At 46.3% G+C, this 21,620-nt stretch overlaps 1 protein-coding gene across 3 annotated transcripts in view; it reads right to left on the bottom strand.

Annotated features, from left to right (window-relative positions):
• The window catches only part of SHMT1 (serine hydroxymethyltransferase 1), a 41,782-nt gene that overhangs the window by 16,799 nt on the left and 3,363 nt on the right, over positions 1–21,620 (bottom strand). For 2 of the 3 annotated variants that reach the window (XM_032269150.1, XM_032269149.1), the window contains exons 2-5: positions 15,017–15,131; positions 12,389–12,534; positions 3,415–3,530; positions 2,891–3,051 (exon numbers count right to left, since the gene is read on the bottom strand). In XM_032269150.1, coding sequence (XP_032125041.1) covers positions 2,891–3,051; positions 3,415–3,530; positions 12,389–12,534; positions 15,017–15,112 — 519 coding nt within the window. In that variant the 5' untranslated portion in view covers positions 15,113–15,131. The remainder of the gene's footprint in view (positions 1–2,890; positions 3,052–3,414; positions 3,531–12,388; positions 12,535–15,016; positions 15,132–21,620) is intronic. The other variant, XM_032269151.1, reaches the window with a different exon arrangement.

Raw genomic sequence — 21,620 nt, 5'->3', positions numbered from 1 at the left:
AAAGACAGGTGGTGGCTGGAGGGAACTGGGCACGGGACCCAGATTCTTTTTTTTTTTTTCTGGAGACGAAGTCTCACTCTGTCACCCAGGCTGGTCTGCACTGGTGCAATCTCGGCTCATGCAAGCTCCGCCTCCCAGGTTCAAGTGATTCTCCTGCCTCAGCCTCCCGAGTAGCTGGGACTACAGGCATGTGCCACCACATCCAGCTAATTTTTATATTTTTAGTAGAGACGGGGTTTCACCATGTTGGCCATGCTGGTCTCAAACTCTTGACCTTGAATGATGTGCCCAAGTGCTGGGCCTCCCAAAGTGCTGGTATTACAGGAGTGAGCCACTGCACCAGCTGGGACCCAGCTTATGGATACTCAGAATAGACTCTTCAGGAATAGAGGACACTGGCCTAAACAGCATGAGGCTACCCAAGCCATCTGCTAAGGGGCTAGAAAAAAGTCAGAAATTCTCTCTGCCACAGTCTCAATAATGAAAGCAGAGAAACCCACTTTTATGTTCTAAGTCCAAAGGCAAATTGGTTTTTTTTTTAATTTTTTTTTTTTGGCACTAGTAACACCACTTTAATCTGTTTTTAAACACTGTATTCACATTGAAAACTCCCTAAGTATAATTTCTTTCTCTCCACTGCTTCTAAAACAGTTCAAGAAACCTTTTGCTTGCTTTCTGAGGGTCGATTCTTTTCATTAAAATTAGTTTCAGTGTCTTTTCAAACTAGTTTTTTTTTTTTTAAACAGAAAAACACACACGCAAACACCTGTAACTTTGGAAGTGCTGAGCTTTGGGCTGGGCTTGGTGGCTCACGCCCATAATCCCAGCACTCTGGGACGTTGAGGCAGGCAGATCATCCGAGGTCAGGAGTTCAAGACCAGCCTGGTCAACACGGTGAAACCCCATCTCTACCAAACATACAAAAACTAGCTGGGCATGGTGATGGATGTCTGCAATCCCAGCCACCCAGGAGGTTGGTGCAGGAGAACCACTCCTAACCCAGGAACGGGGAGGATGCAGCGAACTGAAATTGCACCACTGTACTCCAGCCTGGGTCACAGAGTGAAACTCCGTCCCAAAACAAAACAAAAAAAAACCCAAAAGAAATGCTGAGGTTTTTTTTGAGACAGTCTCTGTCACCCAGACTGGAGTGCAGTGGTGTGATCTTGGCTCACTGCAACCTCTGCCTCCCGGGTTCAAGCAGTCTCCTGCCTCAGCCTCCCAACTGGCTGGAACTACAGGTATGTGCCACTATGTCCAGCTAATTTTTGGCAGACAGGGTTTTGCCATGTTGGCCAGGCTGGTCTCGAATTCCTGACCTCGGGTGATCCAAAGTGCTGGGATTACAGGCATGAGCCACCCTTCCCAGCCAAGACAAAGTATTTTGTTACTATTGTGACACGTTTCAACATCTGGCTTCAAGGCCAGCCTTGGCCAATAAGGAGACCTGTGACTACAAACACCCAGGCGTTCTGTGAAAAGAAATGACTGCAAAAAACAGCACTTGTGCAATCACCAGCACTGAGACAAAGGCTGAGTATACACAGAGCTACGGACAGCATGCACCTAAGATCATGCAATGCCAGTCAAGCAGAAAGATGTGCTGCTACCTTTTTTCATGGTAACAAACATAAAACTAAGCCGGATTTGGCACATTTAATAATAAAAACATGAAAAGATGGTTCCTGGACACTAGAAAGAATCCCCAACACTGGACACTAAAAGAATAAGCAAATTACCTCTCCCATCATCCTTCATCTTTATAGATAAATCACCATGCCTGAAGGAGCTTATGCACCTTACATGTATTTTTGACCCAACTGTTTATATAGACAGGGTGCCCTGCAAAACAAATATTTGCCTGGGGCCTTGCACATCCTAGAGGCAGCCCTTGGCACTGGTTCTGATGGTGCTGGTTCTGGTGCTGTGCTGGCGGTGTATCAGGTATGTACAGTGGGGTGGCAGTGTGGCAATGGGGTGTACATCTGCGCTGTACAGGTGTTCCTCAATTTATATAATGGTCTTATGTCCCAATAAACTCATCACTAAGCTGAAAATATCGTAAAGTCAAAAATGCATGTAATACACCTCACCTATGGAACATCACAACCTAGCCTGGCCTACCTTAAACATGCTCAGAACACTTGCGGTACCCTACACTGGGCAAAGTAGTCAAACACAAAGCTTATTTTATAATACAATGTTGACTATCTCATGTAATCCGCTGAATACTGTACTGAAAGTGAAAAGCAGGATACCTGCATGGGGGCTTGAAGCTCAGCTGCTGAACTCATGCCACTTTTGCACTATCCCAAAGTTGAAAGTCCTAAATCAAACCACTGTCTGCTCCTCTGTAGCCACTACACACAGGCAGGGGCTGGTCCTAATGTGGCCAAGGAGGATCGCGGCTGTGGATGGCACGGAGCTGCTGGTGTTGGCTGGAGCTGAAGACATTGCCACGCCTGTAGCTACTGCATCCTTGTGCTGCTGCTGGCCCACGGGGGCTCCAAGCAGAGATGTCACCAGGCGAGGGCAGAGCTGAGGACATGGTGGCTGTTGCTGGGTCCAGCTGTAGCTGACCTGGCTGCTGTTCCCCGTGGTTGTTCCCACAGCCCCAGCAGTTCCCAGCAGTTGTCACTGCCCTGCTGCATCTGAATTCTCCTCAGTAGTTGCCTCCCTCACTGGTTTCCCTGTGGCCTCAGCTCAGACCCTTGTTTCTCCATCCCAGCTGCCCTGGCAGGTCCTGAAAGCCTGAGGAGTCCCCACGGCAGGGAAATGAAAAATGGTGCAAGGTGGTGACTTCCTATAGTGCCACACAAACAAAACTTATCCCTACAGGCACAGCCAAGCATCAGAGGTTTCCCAAAGAAAGGAATGCTATGGAGCTTACCTTATAGGGCATAGATTCAAAGAAGATGGACGTGGCGGAGATTTTCTTCTTCTCTGTCATGAACCCGTGGGTCAGGTGGCCGCCATCCGGCAGGTCCAGGCCCATGATGCGCCCATGGGGTTCCACCAAGGCAGTGTACACAGCGAAGTTTGCAGGGGAGCCTGAAACGAGTGGACCAGAGGAGACATGATTATTTCTAACCTAGGGACCAAGCGGCATCCAGGACCTTGGCCACTAAGCCTTCACCCAGGAGTGGCGGGAAAACAGGTTTCGTGCCTTCCCTGAGCTCCGGGAGGTGCCTCTGCACCACCAGCCTTGAGAGGGGAAGTTCAGAGAGAGGACACTGCCTAGGAGGGGGCGCAGAGCTGGGAGTGGGAGGGCAATGCAGAGGGATGCATGTACCCAGGAGGGCTTGGCTTATCTTTAATTTATGGTAGTCCTTCTTAGGACTCCTCTTGGTGCATGTGAGCCCTGGGGGATGCACATGAAGGGGCTGCACCAGCCCATCTGGATGAGACAATCACCTGAGTAGGGCTGGACGTTGACCCCCCAGCACTGTGGGTCCAGCTTATAGGCCTGGAGGGCTCGCTTCTGACAGAGGGTCTCCAGCTCATCAATAAACTCAGTCCCGCCATAGTATCTGTGGGAGGAGAGCAGAAGACTTAGATCCACTCAGACCCAGAAACTCTGTGCTTCACAGAGGCCAAAGCAGCTTAGGGGTGGGACAGTGAAACTAAAGTGGAGGGAAATAATGAAAAGCGCTTGTTAACATGCAGATGCTGAAGCCAGCATGATCAAGTGTTCCACCAATGCCTCTGGAATCTACTCAGGAGACCAAACCAGCTGTGCAACTTGGAGCAGTATCTCATCTATAAAAAGAGGGGGTTTTGGTCGGGCAAGGTGGCTCATGCCTATAATCCCAGCACTTTGGGGAGCTAAGGCAGGAGCATGGCTTGAGCCCAGGAGTTCGAGACCAGCCTGGGCAACAGAGCGATACCCTCACCTCTACAAAAAATTTGAAAAATTCACCAGGTATGGTGGTGTGTGCCCATAGTCCCAGCTACTAAAGAGGCTGAGGAGGGAGGATTCACTTGGGCCCAGGAGGTAAAGGCTGCAGTGAGCTGTGATCATGCCACTGCACTCCAGCCTGGGTGATAGTCCAGAGTGAGACCCTGTCTCAAAGAAAAAAAAAATGGCAAGAAATCCTATCATATGCTATTAATACAACAGGGATGAGCCTGAGGACATTATGCTAAGTGAAACAAACCAGTCACCAAAAGACAAACCCTGTATGATTCAACTTTTATGAGGTCCCTAAAGTAGTCAAGCTCATAGAGGCAAAAAGTAGAATGGTGGCTGCCAGGGGATGGGGGACCAAGGACTGGAGAGTTTGTTTGTTTTATTTCCATTTAATAATTGTGTATCAAAATGTATCATATATTTATGCTTTTTATTATCTATTATTTCTTATATTGATAATATCTCAAGTACTAAAAATTACTGGGTTCAAGCTAGTAATTTTTAATTCTTAGACCCTGTGATCACTTCCTGCCTCAGGTTCCTGAGGAGTTGGGACTACAGACCCGTGTGTACCACACCCAACCCTTTTTTTTTTTTTTTTTTTTTGGGTGGGGGTCTACTGTCTCCCCGGGTGGGGGGGCAGTGGCGTGATCTCAGCTCACTGCAACCTCCGCCTCCTAGGTTGAAGCGATTCTTCTGCCTCAGCCTCCCAAGTAGCTGGAATTATAGGTGCGTGCCACCATGCCTAGCTAATTTTTAGTAGAGATGGGGTTTCACTGTGTTAGCCAGGATGGTCTTGATCTCCTGACCTCATGATCTGCTGGCCCCAGCCTCCCAAAGTGCTGGAATTACAGGTGTGAGCCACCTTGCCCAGCCCACACCTAACTATATTTTACTTTTTTGCAGAGACAGGGTCTCCCTATGTTGTCCAGGCTGGTCTTGAACTCCTTACCTCAGTCTCCCAAAATGTTAGGATTACAGGTGTGAGCCATTGTAGGCTGTCCCAAAAAGCTTAAAAATTAAAATGTAAATGTATTTTTAAATTGTGGTTTAAAAAAAATATAACATATGGGGACACAGAGCCAAAACAAACAAACAAACAAATCAAAAAAATAAAAATTGAAATTAAAAAATTTAAAAAAAGAAGAAAAAAGTTAACATAAAATTTCCCACCTTAACGATTTTTACACGCAAAATTCAATAATGGTAAGTATTACTTCACTTATTACAATGGAGTTATATCCCAATAAACTCATACTCATCCTAAGTTGAAAATATCCTAAGATGGAAACACATTTAATACACCTAACCTGCTGAACACCATCCTGGCCTACCTTAAATGTGCTCGGAACACTTAAATTCATCTACAGTTGGGAAAATCATCTAACACAAAGCCTATTTTCTAACAAAGTGTTAAATATCTTATGTAATTAATACTGTATTGAAAGTAAAAAAATAGGACCAGGTGTGGTCGCTCACGGCCGCAATCTTAGCACTTTGGGAGGCCGAGGTGGGCAGATCACCTGAGGTTAGGAGTTTATGACCAGCCTGGCCAACAGGGCAAAACCCTGTCTCTACTAAAAGTACAAAAATTAGCTGGGCGTGGTGGTGACTGCCTGTAATGCCAACAACGCAGGAGGCTCAGGAGGGAGAATTGCTTGAACCCAGGAGGCAGAGGTTGTAGTGAGCCAAGGTTGTATCACCGCACTCCAGCTTGGACAACAGAGTGAGACTCTGTCTCAAAAAAAAAAAAAAAAAAAGTAAATAAATGAAAGTAAGGCCGGGCGCGGTGGCTCAAGCCTGTAATCCTAGCACTTTGGGAGGCCGAGGCGGGTGGATCACGAGGTCGAGAGATCGAGACTATCCTGGTCAACATGGTGAAACCCCGTCTCTACTAAAAATACAAAACATTAGCTGGGCATGGTGGTGCGTGCCTGTAATCCCAGCTACTCAGGAGGCTGAGACAGGAGAATTGCCTGAACCCAGGAGGCGGAGGTTGTGGTGAGCCGAGATCGCGCCATTGCACTCCAGCCTGGGTAACAAGAGTGAAACTCCGTCTCAAAAAAAAATAAAATAAAATAAAATAAATGAAAGTAAAAAGAAGAATGGTTATATGTTTTCTATTGAATGTATATTGCTTTTGAACCACGAAAAAACTGAAAAAAAAAATCATACATATAAATATCATAAATTGGGGATCATCTGTAAATGCAGACTATTTTACAACAGATCTCCAGCACTTTTTCATTCTGAAACTCTAGCCAGGTGCAGTGGCTCATGCCTGTAATCCCAGCACTTTGGGAGGCCGAGGCGGGCAGATCACCTGAGGTCGGGAGTTCGAGACCAGCCTGACCAACATGGAGATACCCTGTCTCTATTAAAAACACAAAAATTAGCCATGCGTGGTGGTGCACACCTGTAATCCTAGCTACCTGAGGCAGGAGAATCACTTGAACCCGGGAGGTGGAGGTTGCAGTGAGCTGAGATCGCCTAGGCTGGGTGCAATCTTAGCTCATTGCAGCCTCCACCTCCCAGGTTCAAGTGATTCTCTTGTCTCAGCCACCCAAGCAGCTGAGACTACAGGTGCATGCCACAATGCGTGGCTCATTTTTTATATTTTTAGTAGAGATAGGGCTTCACCATGTTACCTGAGCTGGTCTTGAACTCCTGAGGTAAGATAATATGCACACCTCAGCCTCCCAAAGTGCTAGGATTACAGGCATGAGCCACCATGCCTAGACCTAATGTGATATTTTAACATATGTATACACTGTGAGACGATTAAATCAAGCTAATTAACATATCCATCATGTCATATGATTATTTTCTGAGACGGAGTCTCCCTCTGTTGCCCAGGCTGGAGTGAAGTGGTGCAATCTTGGGTCACTGCAACCTCCGCCTCTTGAGTTTAAGCAATCTTCCCACCTCAGCCTTCCAAGTAGCTGGGATTACAGGTGTGCACCACGATGCCTGGTTAATTTTTGTATTTTTAGTGGAGACAGTGTTTCACCATGTTGACTAGACCAGTCTCAAACTCCTGGTCTCAAGTGGTCTGCCCACTCGGCCTCCCAAAGTGTTGGGATTACAGGCGTAAGCCACTGTGCCCGGCCTTCATATATGTATTTTTTTAATATGAGAACATTTAAAAATCTATTCTCAGAAAACTTCAAGTATACATTATAGTCACCATGATGTACACAATAGATCTCCAGGACTTACTCATCTTGTCTAACTGAAACTTTGCACCCTCTGACCAACATCTCCCAATTCCCTGCCAGCGACTCCTGCCCCAGTCCCTGGTAACCACCATTCTACTCTCTGCTTCTGAGTTCAACTTTTAAAATTCCACATAAGCGAGATCACGAACTATTTGTCTTTTTGTGTCTGGCTTATTTCACTTAGCACAATGTCCTCCAGGTTCATCTATGTTGTCACAAAATGACAAAATTTCCTTCTTTTTGAAGGCTGAATAGTATTCCATTGTACATATACACCCCACGTTTACTTTATCCATTTATCCATCTGTGGACACTTAGTTTGATTCCTATCTTGGCTACTGTGAATAAGCCTGCATTGAACACGAGAATGCAGATATCTCTTTGAAATACTGGCTTCATTTCCTTTGGATATATACCCAGAAGTGGGATTGCAGGATGATATGGCAATTCAATTAATTTTCTGAGGAACTTCCATACTGTTTCTCATAATGGCTGTACTAATTAATTTACATTCCCACCAATGGTGTACAAGAGTTCCCTTTTCTCTACATCATTACCAACACAAGTGTGATGTGATATCTCATTGTGCTTTTAATTTACATTTCCCTCATGACTACTGATGTCAAACATTATTCATATACCTGTTGCATGTCTAGAATGCCTTCTCAGAAAGGTCTATGCAGGTCCTTTGCCCATTTTATAAGCCAGTTATTTGATTTCTTGCTAGTTTTTTTTGTTTAGTTTTTGTTTTTCTGAGATGGAGTCTTGCTCTGTCGCCCAGGCTCAAGTGCAATGGTGCGATCTCAGCTCACTACAGCCTCTGCCTCCCAGGTTCAAGTGATTCTTCCGCCTCAGCCTCCCGAATAGCTGGGATTATATGCACCTGCCACCACACCCAGCTAATTTTTGTATTTTCAGTAGAGATGGGGTTTCACCATGTTGGCCAGTCTGGTCTTGAACTCCTGACCTCAGGGGATCCACCTGCCTCAGCCTCCCAAAGTGCTGGGATTACAGGCATGAGCTACTGCATCTGGCCATCTTGCTATAGTTTTTTGAGTTCCCTATATGTTTTGGATATTAACCCTGTATCAGATGTATGATCTACAAATATTTTCTTCCTATTCTGTAAGTTATCTCTTCACTCTGGACTTTCCTTTGCTATGAAGAAGGTTTTTAGTTTGATATAATCCCACTTGCCTATTTTTACTTTTGGAGTCAACTCCTGAGAATTTCCTGCATTTTTTTTTAATACTGGCCATCCTAACAGAGGAGAGGTGATATCTCATTTTGATGTGCATTTCTCTAATGATTAGAGATGTTGAGCTTTTTTTTTCTGAGACAGAGTCTTGCTCTGTTGCCCAGGCTGGAGTGCAATGGCGCGATCTCAACTCACTGAGGCCACCACCTCTTGGGTTCGAGAGATTCTCTCACCTCAGCCTCCTGAGTAGCTGGGACTACAAGCATGCGCCCACACCTGGCTAATTTTTGTATTTTTAGTAGAGACGGGATTTTACCGTGTTGGCCAAAGTGCTAGGATTTGGGAGCCATTTTTAAATGTGCGAGGATTTGGCCAAAGTCCTCCCAAGTGCTAGGATTATAGGCGTTAGCCACTGCATCCAGCCAAGCAGTTTTCATATGCTGATTAGCAGAAGTTATTATTTAATGGGTACAGTTTCATTTCTGCAAGATAAAAAAGTTCTGGAGATGGGTGTTGGTGATGTTTACACAAGAATGTGAATACACACAACGTCACTGAGGTGTACACTTCAAAACAGTTAAAATGGGCTGGGCATAGTGGTTCATGTCTGTAATATTAGCACTTTGGGGAGCAAAGGTGGGAAGACCACTCGAACCCAACAGTTCCAGGCTGCAGTGAGCTATGACTGTTCTATTGCATTCTAGCTTGGGCAACAGAGCAAGACCCAGTCTCAAGAAAAAAAGGTTGAAATTGCCAGCCTGGCCAACACAGTGAAACTCCATCTCCACTAAAAATATAAAAATTAGCTGGACGCCGGGCGCGGTGGCTCAAGCCTGTAATCCCAGCACTTTGAGAGGCCGAGGCGGGTGGATCACGAGGTCAAGAGATCGAGACCATCCTGGTCAACATGGTGAAACCCCGTCTCTACTAAAAATACAAAAAATTAGCTGGGCATGGTGGCACGTGCCTGTAATCCCAGCTACTCGGGAGGCTGAGGCAGGAGAATTGCCTGAACCCAGGAGGCGGAGGTTGCGGTGAGCCGAGATCGCGCCATTGCACCCGCGCGGGGAAAAAAAGAGAAAATCTTCGTCTCAAAAAAAAAAAAAAAAAAAAAATTTTAGCTGGACATGGTGGGACACACCTGTAATCCCAGCTACTCGGGAGGCATAAGAATTGCTTGAACCTGGGAGGCAGAGGCTGCAGTGAGCCAAGATCTCGCCATTGCACTCCAGCCTAGGCAACAAGAGCAAAACTCCGTCTCAAGAAAAAGATAGAAAAAGAAACTGCACCCTATATTTTATGTACATTTTTATTTTACCACAATTGGAGGGAGTTTCTTTATTAAAATGTGCATTATAAATGGGTGAACTGTACAGCCCATGATACATTTCAAAGCTGTTAAAAAATGTTTTTTTAGGCCAGGAATGGTGTCACTTCATCATTTTGGGAAGCCAAGGCAGGCAGATCACTTGAGGTCAGGAGTTCAAGACCAGCCTGGCCAACATGGTGAAACTCCATCTCTACTAAAAATACAAAAAAATGAGTGGGCATGGTGGCACATGCTGTAGTCCCACCTACTTCAGAGACAGTGGGAGGATGGCTTGAGCCTGTAGGGTGGAAGTTGCAGTGAGTCAAGATTGCACCACTGCACTTCAGTCTGGACAACAGAGCAAGACTCCGTATAAAAAAATGAGCAGGCATGGTGGCACACTTCTGTAGTCCGAGCTGCTCAGGAGGCTGAGGCAGGAAAATCACTTGAACCTGGGAGGTAGAGATTGCAGTGAGCCAAGATTGTGTCATTGCACTCCAGCCTGGGTGTTGCAGTGAGACTTTTTTTTAGTAGAGACAGGGTTTCACCACGTTGGTCAGGATGGTCTCGATCTCCTGACCTTGCGATCCGTCCGCCTTGGCCTCCCAAAGTGCTAAGATTACAGGTATGAGCCACTGCGCCTGGCCTTAAAAAGTTTTTTTAAATAACTACAGGCAATGGCTCCTGTCTGTAATCCCAGAGATTTGGAAGGCTGAAGTGGGAGAATTGCTTGAGGCCAGGAGTTCAAAACCAGCTGGGCAACACAGTGAGATCTCAGCTCTACAAAAAAAGTTTTAAATGAGCTAAGTGTGGTGGCTGACATCTCTAGTCCTAGCTACTCTGGTGGCTGAGGCAGGAGAATTACTTGGGTCCAGGAGTTTGAGATTGCAGTGAGCTTTGATCATACCACTGCACTTCAGCCGGGGCAAGAGTGAGCTGCTGTCTCTAAAAAAAATAAATAGGCCAGGCTGGGTACAGTGGCTCATGACTGTAATCCCAGCACTTTGGGAGGCTGAGGTGGGCAGATCACATGAGGTTGGGAATTTGAGACCAGCCTGACCAACATGTAGAAACCCCATCTCTACTAAAAATACAACATTAGCCAGGCATGGTGATGCATGCCTATAGTCCCAACTACCGTGGAGGCTGATTAGGAGAATTGCTTGAACCAGGGAGGCAGAGGTTGCAGTGAGCCAAGATCGCGCCATAGCACCCTAGCCTGGACAACAAGAGCGAAACTCCATCTCAATCAATCAATCAATCAATCAATCAATAAGCCCGGCTGCGGTAGCTCATGCCTATAATCCCAGCACTTTGGGAGGCCAAGGGGGGCAGATCACAAGGTCAAGAGTTAAGACCATCCTGGCCAACATGATGAAACCCCGTCTTTACTAAAAATACAAAAAATTAGCCAGGCATGCTGGCACACGCCTGTAGTCCCAGCTACTCAGGAGGCTGAGGCAGGAGAATTGCTTGAACCCAGGAGGCAGAGGTTGCCGTGAGCCGAGATTGCAGCTCCAGCCTGGTAACACAGAGAGCCACCATGCCCAGTCCCCATCTGAAAAATGTAGAAAACATCACCCCTTGCCCAATACATTGCTGTGAGAATCCAGTGAAATATTAGTTGTGAAAAAACCTGGCGTGAGCTGGGTACAGTGGCTCACAGCTCTACTCCCAGTGCTCTAGGCGGCTAAGGTGGGTGGATCGCTTGAGCTCAGGAGTTGGAGATAAGCCTGGGCAACATGGTGAAATTCTGTTTCTACAAAAAATTGACTGAGTGTGGTGGTGTATGCCTGTAGTCCCAGCTACTCAGGAGGCTGAGGTGGGAGGATGGCTTGAGTCCAGTAGGCCAAGGCTGCAGTGAACCTTGATCACACCACTGCACTTCAGCCTAGGCAAAAGACCTACCATATCTCAAAACAAAAAAAAAGAAAGAAATAAAACACCTGATATTAACAAAATACCTTAGCCTGGATTTGAAAGAAGAAAAAGGAAAAAAAAAGAAAAAGAGAGAGTGAAAGAAAACACCTGGTGAATTCTTCAAGGCACAATGCAAAAGTTATTCACAGTAGGAGAAAGACAATGCCTTCGACTTGATTCTGTCTTCTATATACAGCTTCAGGGGCACCTCAGGACAGAATGGCGATTCATTCTCCATGGGTGACCTTTCTGTTTCCTTTGGGACAAAAATGCACAAATTTGCAAACACCATGTCTAATTCTGTAATTTATTTTCTTTGCCTGAAGATGACTGTAAAAAACAAAAATAACACTGTAATTTTGAAGGTGAAAGAGACAACTGAAAGCCAGTGCATGTGTAAATCCAACATTTATAATGCAGAAACAGCTTCCAGTATTCCAGATTCAACCTCCACCTCCACACCATTTCCAATACAGACTGGATGACTCACATGACAACAGCCATCTTCTGCAACATCCCTCGGATGACACTGACCTTTTCTAGACAGAGGCCACACGCCCTCCAGTGGCTCAGTCCTCCTTACAAACTGGCCTATTAGTCTAGAAAGCCCCAAAAGGACTGTGAAATGTGCCCCTGGGCACACTTGCACTGAGCTCTTCAGTGTTACCATATGCTGGGAATAAAACAGTTATGTCAGAGAGCGGGCGTGTAACAGAAATCCCACAGTTGGGAAAGTTGCTGTTGTCTGAAATTTCCAAATTGTTTAGATCCTAGGCGGATTCAGTACTCTCTATCACTGTGTCAGAATCAGGCCTCTGAAAAGATTCACATACCTCTGGCCCGGGTACCCCTCAGAGTATTTGTTATTTAAGCAAGAGCCTAGGGCCTCCAAAACTGCTCGGCTGGCAAAATTCTCTGAGGCAATCAGCTCCAATCCAACCCTCTGCCGGTTACTCTCCTTCTTAATGATGTTGTAAACCTTATGAGAAGAAAACAGATGCTTGATATTTGGAAATTTTAGTTTAAAATTTTGCTCTGATCCAAATTACAACCTCCTAAATGGAAAAGACACACTTTCACATTAATACTGTACCCTCAGAAGCTGACGGTGACACAAATAACCACATCGAGAACTCTCATAACAATTAAGGAATAGAACGAATCCTCCTCAAAGGTTTTGGTATCTGGGAAATCACTAAATAATGGGTCAAGAAAAATAAAATGATTTAAGAGAAAACTGTGTTTCAGTGTCCCACCTAATTTTTAACACCACAATCTTGTTATTTTTTTTTATTTTTTCTTTTTTTGAGACGGAGTTTCGCTCTCGTTACCCAGGCTGGAGTGCAATGGCGCGATCTCGGCTCACCGCAACCTCCGCCTCCTGGGTTCAAGCAATTCTCCTGCCTTAGCCTCCTGAGTAGCTGGGACTACAGGCATGCGCCACCATGCCCAGCTAATTTTTGTATTTTTAGTAGAGACGGGGTTTCACCATGTTGACCAGATGGTCTCGATCTCTTGACCTCGCGATCCACCCGCCTCGGCCTCCCAAAGTGCTGGGATTATAGGCGTGAGCCACCGCGCCTGGGCTACAATCTTGTTATTTTTATCCCTACATTTCACCAAGTCTCTCCCTCCCTAAACCTTATTCCTCGTTCCTCTTCCTTAAAAGATGCTTCAGGGGCCGGGCGCGGTGGCTCAAGCCTGTAATCCCAGCACTTTAGGAGGCCGAGGCGGGTGGATCACGAGGTCAAGAGATCGAGACCATCTTGGTCAACACGGTGAAACCCCATCTCTACTAAAAAATACAAAAAATTAGCTGGGCATGGTGGCGCGTGCCTGTAATCCCAGCTACTCAGGAGGCTGAGGCAGGAGAATTGCCTGAACCCAGGAGGCGGAGGTTGCGGTGAGCCGAGATCACGCCATTGCACTCCAGCCTGGGTAACAAGAGCGAAACTCCGTCCCAAAAAAAAAAAAAAAAAAAAAAAAAATGCTTCAGGCCAGGTGTAGTGGCTCACACCTGTAATCCCAGCACTTCAGGAGACTAAGGCAGGTTAATTGCCTGAGCCCAGGAGTTCAAGACCAGCCTGGGCAACATGGTGAAACCCCGTCTCCACCAAAACCACAAAAAATTAGCCAGGTGTGGTGGCATGCGCTTGTAGTCCCAGCAACTCAGGAGGCCGAGGTGGAAGGATCACTTGAGCCCAGGGGACGGAGGCAACAGTGAGCTGAGGCAAGATCATGCCACTGCACTCCAGCCTGAGGGACAGAGTGAGATCCTGTCTTAAAAAAAGAGAAGAAAAGATGTTTCAGCAAATTCATGGAGACAGAAAGCAGATAAGTGGTTGACCAGGGTTGGGGAGCTTGAGGTGACTGCTAATGTGTTTAAGGTTTCTTTTTGGGGGGGGATAAAAATGTTTTAAAATTTACTATGAATATTCTAAAACCCACTAAATTGTATGGTAAATCAACAATATCTCAATAAAGCTTTTATAAAAACAAATAGGACAGGCACGGTAGCTCACGCCTGTAATCCTAGCACTTTGGGAGGCTGAGGCAGGCAGATCGCCAGAGGTCAGGGATTCAAGACCAGCCTGGCAAACATGGTGAAACCCTGTCTCTACTAAAAATACAAAAATTAGCTGGGCGTGATGGCGTGCGCTTGTAATCCCAGCTACTCGGGAGGCTTAGGCAGGAGAGTCTCTTGAACCCTGGAGGCGGAGGTTGCAGTGAGCTGAGATCACACCACTGCACTCAAGCCTGGGCGACAGAGCGAGACTCTACCTCAAAAAGAAAAAATAAATAAATGAATAAATAAGTAAAATTAAAATTAAAAACAAATAAGGCTGGGTGTGGTGGCTCACGCCTGTAATCCCAGCATTTTGGGAGGCTGAGGCGGGTATATCACCTGAGGTCAGGAGTTCCAGACCAGGCTGGCCAACATGGCCAAACCCCATCTCTACTAAAAATACAAAAATTAGCCAGACATGGTGGTGGGCGCCTGTAATCCCAGCTACTTGGAAGGCTGAGGCTGGAGAATACCTTGAACCCGGGAGGCGGAGGTTGCAGTCAGCCGAGATCATGCCATTGCACCCCAGCCTGGGCAATAAGAGTGAAACTCTGACTCAAGAAAAAAACAAAAAACAAAAAACAAATAAAGGTGGTTCTAGATGTCTAGATGGATCTATATTCCCTGTGAACTGTAAGGAAAGGGTCAATTGCCTGTGATCTCTCTTCTTCTCTTTCCTCCAGAGCACTCTGCACAGCGCTCCACACTTGTAGAAACCCAGCAATCTTTAAATTTACCCTCAAAGGATTTGTAGCCGTTTTCTCTGCCACCACCTGTAAATCCATCAGGATGATACTCATTCCAAGGTTGTCCCTAATTAACTTGTAATTAGAATTAGAGATTTAAATGAAGGCCTCCAACATAAAAACATCTGTAAAGACCCCACAAATCTCACCTCAACATCACTGTCTTTGAGGGGCTGCGCCAGCATCTTGTCATGTGAGGACCACAAGTCAGCATCCCTGTGGGCCCCATTGACTGGCATTGCCATTGCACTGGTTCGAAGCTTCCTAAAAAATGGGAAAAACATTTGTAGCTTCCAGCATTAAATTTATTTATTTATATTTTTTTGACACTCTGTCACCCAGATTGGAGTGCAATGGCGTGATCTCACTGCAACCTCTGCCTCCTGAGTTCAAGCAATTCTCCTGCCTCACTCAGCCTCTGAGTAGCTGGGTGTACACAGGCGCACGCCACTACGCCCAGCTAATTTTTTTATTTTTCATAGAGACAGAGACGGAGTTTTACCATGTTGGTCAGGCTGGCCTCAAACTCCTGATCGCAAGTGATCTGCCTGCCTCAGCCTCCAAAAATGCTGGGATTACAGGTGTGAGCCACCACGCCCAGCCAGCATTAAATTTACTCAAAGCTCAACACAACCTGTTAGTTCTATGGAGTTGCTAAACTAACATTTTTTTTTAGCCTTTCCTTCAAAATTGCTTGGCAAACACAAGCATACTCTGTTGCAAAACCACTGGGTGGAACTTCTGGTTCCTTTCAGAACTGCTGAGGTCAGCTCCTCTCCCTCAGAAATGAGAACTGACCCTCCCCCCACCTGCAGGGAGCCCAACTCCACCTCCTCTTAGCCATTCTCATGGGTACAGCTTATCTCCCACAACTAAACTAAATTCCTTGAAGGTAAGGACTGAGTGGCACTTTTTAAAAAATCTTCTGCAATACCCAACACTGCTATACATGAAGAATATTTTCCAAATGACTGAACAGATGAATCCTTGACATGAAACAATTCTACTGGCAGGGACTTGGCACGCTCTCATAAAATAGTAAATATTCACTATTTAGCAACTTTTCAAAAGATTATTTGGGACACACAAGTTAATGATGAACAGGATGCCCGCAGCTGGGATCATCTTTCCAGGACGACCAGCAGTAGTATTTTATAAATGATAATGTAAGTACAGCAAACAGCACCTATTCATTCTGTCTGGACACATTTCTCCAGGCTCCTACAAAATGTAAATGGAAGTTTTGCTATAAGAAGGGCCTCTAATAGGCATGGAATATAGAAGTGACCTCATTTTAATCCTAGCAACACTTTAACGTGTTAATTTCTTTCATATTTCAAGTAATGAAAATGAGGCTCAGGGCCAAGCGTGCAACTCACACCTGTAATCCCAGCACTTTGGGAGGCAATGTGGGAGGATGGCCAGAGGCCAAGACCAGCCTGGGCATGAAAGCAAGACCACATTGCTACAAAAAAAAAAAAAAGCTGGGCATGGTGGGATGGGCCTATAGCTCTAGCTACTGAGGCTAGTATTCTTAAAAACAAAACAAAACAAAACAAAAAACAAAAGAACAAAAGAAAAATAAACAAAGTTAGAAAAGTAAAATATCTTAGCCCAGGGCTGCACAGCAAGTTAGCCACAGATGTAGGACTCCAAACTCCAAAGCACATGCTCTAAGTACTCCACAGATTTCCTGTGAAGCTGTTAGTTAAAATAGCAGTTGGAGAGCCGGGCGCGGTGGCTCACGCCTATAATCCCAGCACTTTGGGAGGCCAAGATGGGCAGACCACCTGTAGTTGGGAGTTCGAGACCAGACTGACCAACATAGAGAAACCCTATCGTTACTAAAAATACAAAATTAGCCAGACGTGGTGGTGCATGCATGTAATCCCAGCTACTCAGGACACTGAGGCAGGAGAATCGCTTGAACCTGGGAGGTGGAGGTTACAGTGAGCCAAGATCGTGCCATTACACTCCAGCTTGGGCAACAAGAGCGAAACTCCATCTTAAAAAAAAAAGCACATGGGCCTTATGTGGTAGCTCATGCCTGTAATTCTAGCACTTTGAGAGGCTGAGGCGGGAGGATCACTTGAGCACAGGAGTGCAAGACCAGCCTGGGAAACATGGTAAAGCTCCATCTCTACAAAAAATACAAATTGGGGCTGGGTGTTGTGGCTTACTCCTGTTTTCCCAGCACTTTGGGAGGCTGAGGCCGGTGGATCATCTGAGGTCAGGAGTTCCAGACTACCCAGACCAACAAGGTGAAACTCCGTCTCTACTAAAAATACAAAAATTAGCCAGGCGTGGTGGCAGGCACCTGTAGTCCCAGCTATTTGGGAGGCTGACACAGGAGAATTATTGAACCAGGGAGGTGGAGGCTGCAGTGAGCTGAGATCGAACCATTGCACTCCAGCCTAGATGACGGAATGAGACTCCATCTCAAAAACAAGCAAACAAACAAACAAACACAAACCAAATTATTAGCTGGACGTGGTGGCATGCATCTGTAGTCCCAGCTATTCAGGAGGCTGAGGTGGGAGGATCATCTGAGCCTGAAAGCTAGGAACTGCAGTGAGCCATAATTGTGGCACTGCACTTCAGCCTGGGTGATAGAGTAAGATCCTGTGTTGTTGTTTTTTTTTTTTTTAAAGGCACTTGTTTGAATATAAATCTTCTTAAAGAATTACAGGTTGGGCTGGGCGCAGCTCACACCTGTAATCCCAGCACTTTGGGAGGCCAAGGCAGGCGGGCTGATCACAAGATCAGGAGACCAGCCTGGCCAACATGGTGAAACCCTGTCTCTACTAAAAATACAAAAATTAGCTGGGCATGGTGGCACACGCCTGCAATCCCAACTACTGGGGAGGCTGAGGCAGGAGAATCGCAGTAAGCCAAGATCATGCCACTATACTCCAGCCCGGGTGACAGAGCAAGGTTCCTTCTCAAAAAAAAAAAAAAAAAATTACATGTCATATTTGCCAGCGTATTTTATGGAGTCATGCTCTGCAGCACAGGATAAAGTGCAGTGATGCAATCCTGGCTCACTAGGGCTTCAACTTCCTGGGTTCAAGTGATCTCTCACCTCAGCTCACAGTCTCGCTCTGTTGCCCAGGCTAGAGTATAATAGTGAAATCTTGGCTCACTACAGGAGGCTGAGGCAGGAGAATCACCTTCCAGGTTCAAGCAATTCTCCCGCCTCAGCCTCCTGAATAGCTGGGATAACAGGCACACACCATCACACCCGGCTAATTTTTGTTGTATTTTTAGTAGAGATGGGGTTTCACCATGTTGGCCAGGTTGGTCTTAAACTCCTGACCTCAGGTGATCCACTCGCCTTGGCCTCCCAAACTATTGGGATTATAGGCAGAAGCAACCAGGGCCCGCCAATTTTTTTGCTTTTTGTAGAGATACAGTCTCATTATGTTATCCAGGCTGATCTCTAAACTCCTGGGCTCAAGCAATCCTGCCTCAGCCTCCCAAAACGCTGGGATTACACACATGAGCCACTGCACCCAGCTCATGGTTTTATTTCTATCACAAAACTACATCCCATCAAAATACAGCTGACTGGTTGTCAGACATGGTGGCTCACACCAGTAATCCCAGCACTTTGGGAGGCCAAGACAGGGACACCATCAGGAACCATCAGGCAGTGGTGCCACAAAACACAAGGCAGCGAGGCCTGGGCTACAGGCCCTGGAAGGCATCTACAGCCTTGGGGGGCCCATCTGCTCCTCCTGGGTGATAAATGCTGCTCCCAGCCAGAGCCTCTGCACCCCAAGACCTCTGTCTCGGCAACAGCCATGCCCTGGGCAGTGGAGAAAGCAAGAAAGAAGCACAATGGCCAAAACAGGCCCGCTGGTCTTAGAACCCCACAGAGAAAAAAAAACACCTTCCCTAAACATCAGCTACTCAAGGTTAAGAGGACTTGAAGGTGGTCAGCAGTACAGGTGAAAGATTTCTGAACCAAGTAACTCAAGTCCATTTGGAAACCTCCTCTGAGAAGGGTCAGCTCCACAATCGCTCTGTGAAAGGCATTTCATTCAGCTCTCTGGAACAACCAAGTCTCTACCAATTTCACTTCAGCCTAACCACATGTGCTGTCTTGCCCTTACCACAAACCCTTCCTGGTACTCAACGTGAATTCCAAGCCGTTACTTTCTAATCCCTGGTGAGAGAGACAGCCCCAAGCCCTCAGCCCAGCAGTCCCATCCCTGGGCTGCTACCCATCCATTTAGGATCAAGGAAGCCCTCAATCTGAGGACATACTTAGCATCTCCTCTCGAGTTTGGAGGTTGGCTGAAAAACATACACGGTACCTTGAATCTCTCACTTTTTTTTGCCTTTAAATTGTGAGAAAAATACCTAACATAATATTTAGTTTTAGCCATTTTTACATATGCAGTGGTATTAAGTATTCATGTTTTACAACAATCATCATTATTTATCTCCAGAACTTTTTCAACATCCCAAACTGAAATTCTGTACCCACGAAATAAACGCCTTTTCCTCTCACTGCTCAGATCCCGGTAACTACTACTGTACTCTGTATCTCTATGAATTTGACTACTCCAGCTACCTCATTTAAGTGGAATCATGCTGCATTTGTCCTTTTGTGTCTGGCTTAATTCACTTAGCATAGTTCTCAACAAGATTCATACATGTTGTAGCATGTATCAGAATTTCTTTCCTTTCTTTTTTTGTTTTGGAGATGGAGTGTCACTCTGTCGCCCATGCTGGAGTGCAATGGCATGATCTCAACTCACTGCAACCTCCAACTCCCAGGTTCAAGCGATTCTCCTGCCTCAGCCTCCCAAGTAGCTGAGATTACAGGCACACGCCACTGCGCCGTTAATGTTTGTATTTTTAATAGAGATGGGGTTTCACCATGTTGGCCAGGCTAATCTTGAACTCCTGACCTCATGATCCACCTGCCTCAGCCTCTCACAGTGCTGAGATTACAGGTGTGAGCAACTGTGCCAGGCCTTTTTTTTTGGAAATGAAGTCTCACTCTGTTGCCCAGGCTGGAGTGCAGTGGCGTGGTCTCGGCTCACTCCCACCTCCACCTCCCGGGTTGAAGCAATTCTCCTCCCTCAGCCTCCTGAATAGCTGGGATTACAGGTGATTACCACCATGCCTGGCTAATTTTTTGTGTTTTTAGTAGAGATGGGGTTTCACCATGTTGGCCAAGTTGGTCTCAAATTCCTGACCTCAAGTGATCCACCCAACTCGACCTCCCACAGTTCTGGGATTACAGGCATGAGACACTGCGCCTGGCCTCCTTTTCAGGGGTGAATAATATTTCATTGTATGTGTATGCCATATTTTGTTTCTCCCTTCATTTGCTGATAGACATTTGGATTGTTTCCGCCTTGTGGTCATTGTGAATCGTGTTGCTATGAATACGGGTATACAAATTTCTGTCCAAGTACTCCATGCTTTCAATTTTTCTGGGTATATATTCAGAAGTGGAATTACTGGGTCACAGGGTAATTCCATGTTTAATTCAAAATAAGGCCTGGGCTGGGCATGGTGGCTAACACCTGTAATCCCAGCACTTTGGGAGGCCAAGGCAGGCGGATCACAAGGTCAGGAGTTCGAGACCAGCCTGGCCAACATAGTGAAACCCCATCTCTACTAAAAATACAAAAATTAGCCAGTTGTGGTGGCAGGCGCCTATAATCCCAGCCACTCAGGAGGCTGAGGCAGGAGAATTAGTTGAAACCCAGGAGGTGGAGGTTGCAGTGAGCCAAGATCACACCACTGCATTTCAGCCTGGGTGACAGAGCAAGACTCCATCTCAGGTCGGGGGGAGGAGAGGGGAGAAGGCCTGGCGAGGTGGCTCACGCCTGTAATCCCAGCACTTTGGGAGGCCAAGAAGGGTGAATAACCTGAGATCAGGTGTTCAAGACCAGCCTGGCCAACATGTCGAAACCCTGTCTCTACTAAAAAGACAAAAATTGGCTGGGTGCTGTGGCATGTGCCTGTAGTTCCAGCTACTCAGGAGGCTGAGGCAATCGCTTGAACCCAAGAGGCAGAGGTTGCAGTGAGCCAAGACTGTGCCACTGCATTCCAGCCTGGGTGACAGAGCAAGACTCCACCTTATAAAAAAATAAAATAAAAATTAGCTGGATGATATGGTGGTGCATGCCTGTAGTCTCAGCTATTTGGGAGGCTGAGGTGAGAGGATTATTTGGGCCTGGGAGGTCAAGGCTGCCATAAACTATGATTTTGCCACTGCTCTCCAGCCTGGATGACAGAGTGAGACCCTGTCTCTCAAAAAGAAAAACAACTCCAAAATAAGTGTCTGATATCTAAGACCTCTAAAATGACTTCATTCAATCAGCATTTATTGAACAACTCTTACGTCCCAGGCACAGAGCTAGGCACTATGAATACAGAAGTTACTAAGATAGAGGTCCTGCTCTTATGAGAAACAAATTATAAACAATTAAGAAATACAGCTGGAGGCCGGGCGCGGTGGCTCACGCCTGTAATCCCAGCACTTTGGGAGGCTGAGGCGGGTGGATCACGAGGTCAAGAGATCGAGACCATCCTGGTCAACATGGTGAAACCCCGTCTCTACTAAAAATACAAAAAATTAGCTGGGCATGGTGGTGCGTGCCTGTAATCCCAGCTACTCAGGAGGCTGAGGCAGGAGAATTGCCTGAACCCAGGAGGCGGAGGTTGCGGTGAGCTGAGATCACGCCCTTGCACTCCAGCCTGGGTAACAAGAGCGAAACTCCATCTCAA

Source organism: Sapajus apella, unplaced genomic scaffold (genome assembly GCF_009761245.1).
Source record: "Sapajus apella isolate SASKATOON/1434 unplaced genomic scaffold, GSC_monkey_1.0 scaffold189, whole genome shotgun sequence".
Classification (NCBI taxonomy): domain Eukaryota; kingdom Metazoa; phylum Chordata; class Mammalia; order Primates; family Cebidae; genus Sapajus; species Sapajus apella.
This window is presented reverse-complemented; position numbering and strand designations above follow the sequence as displayed.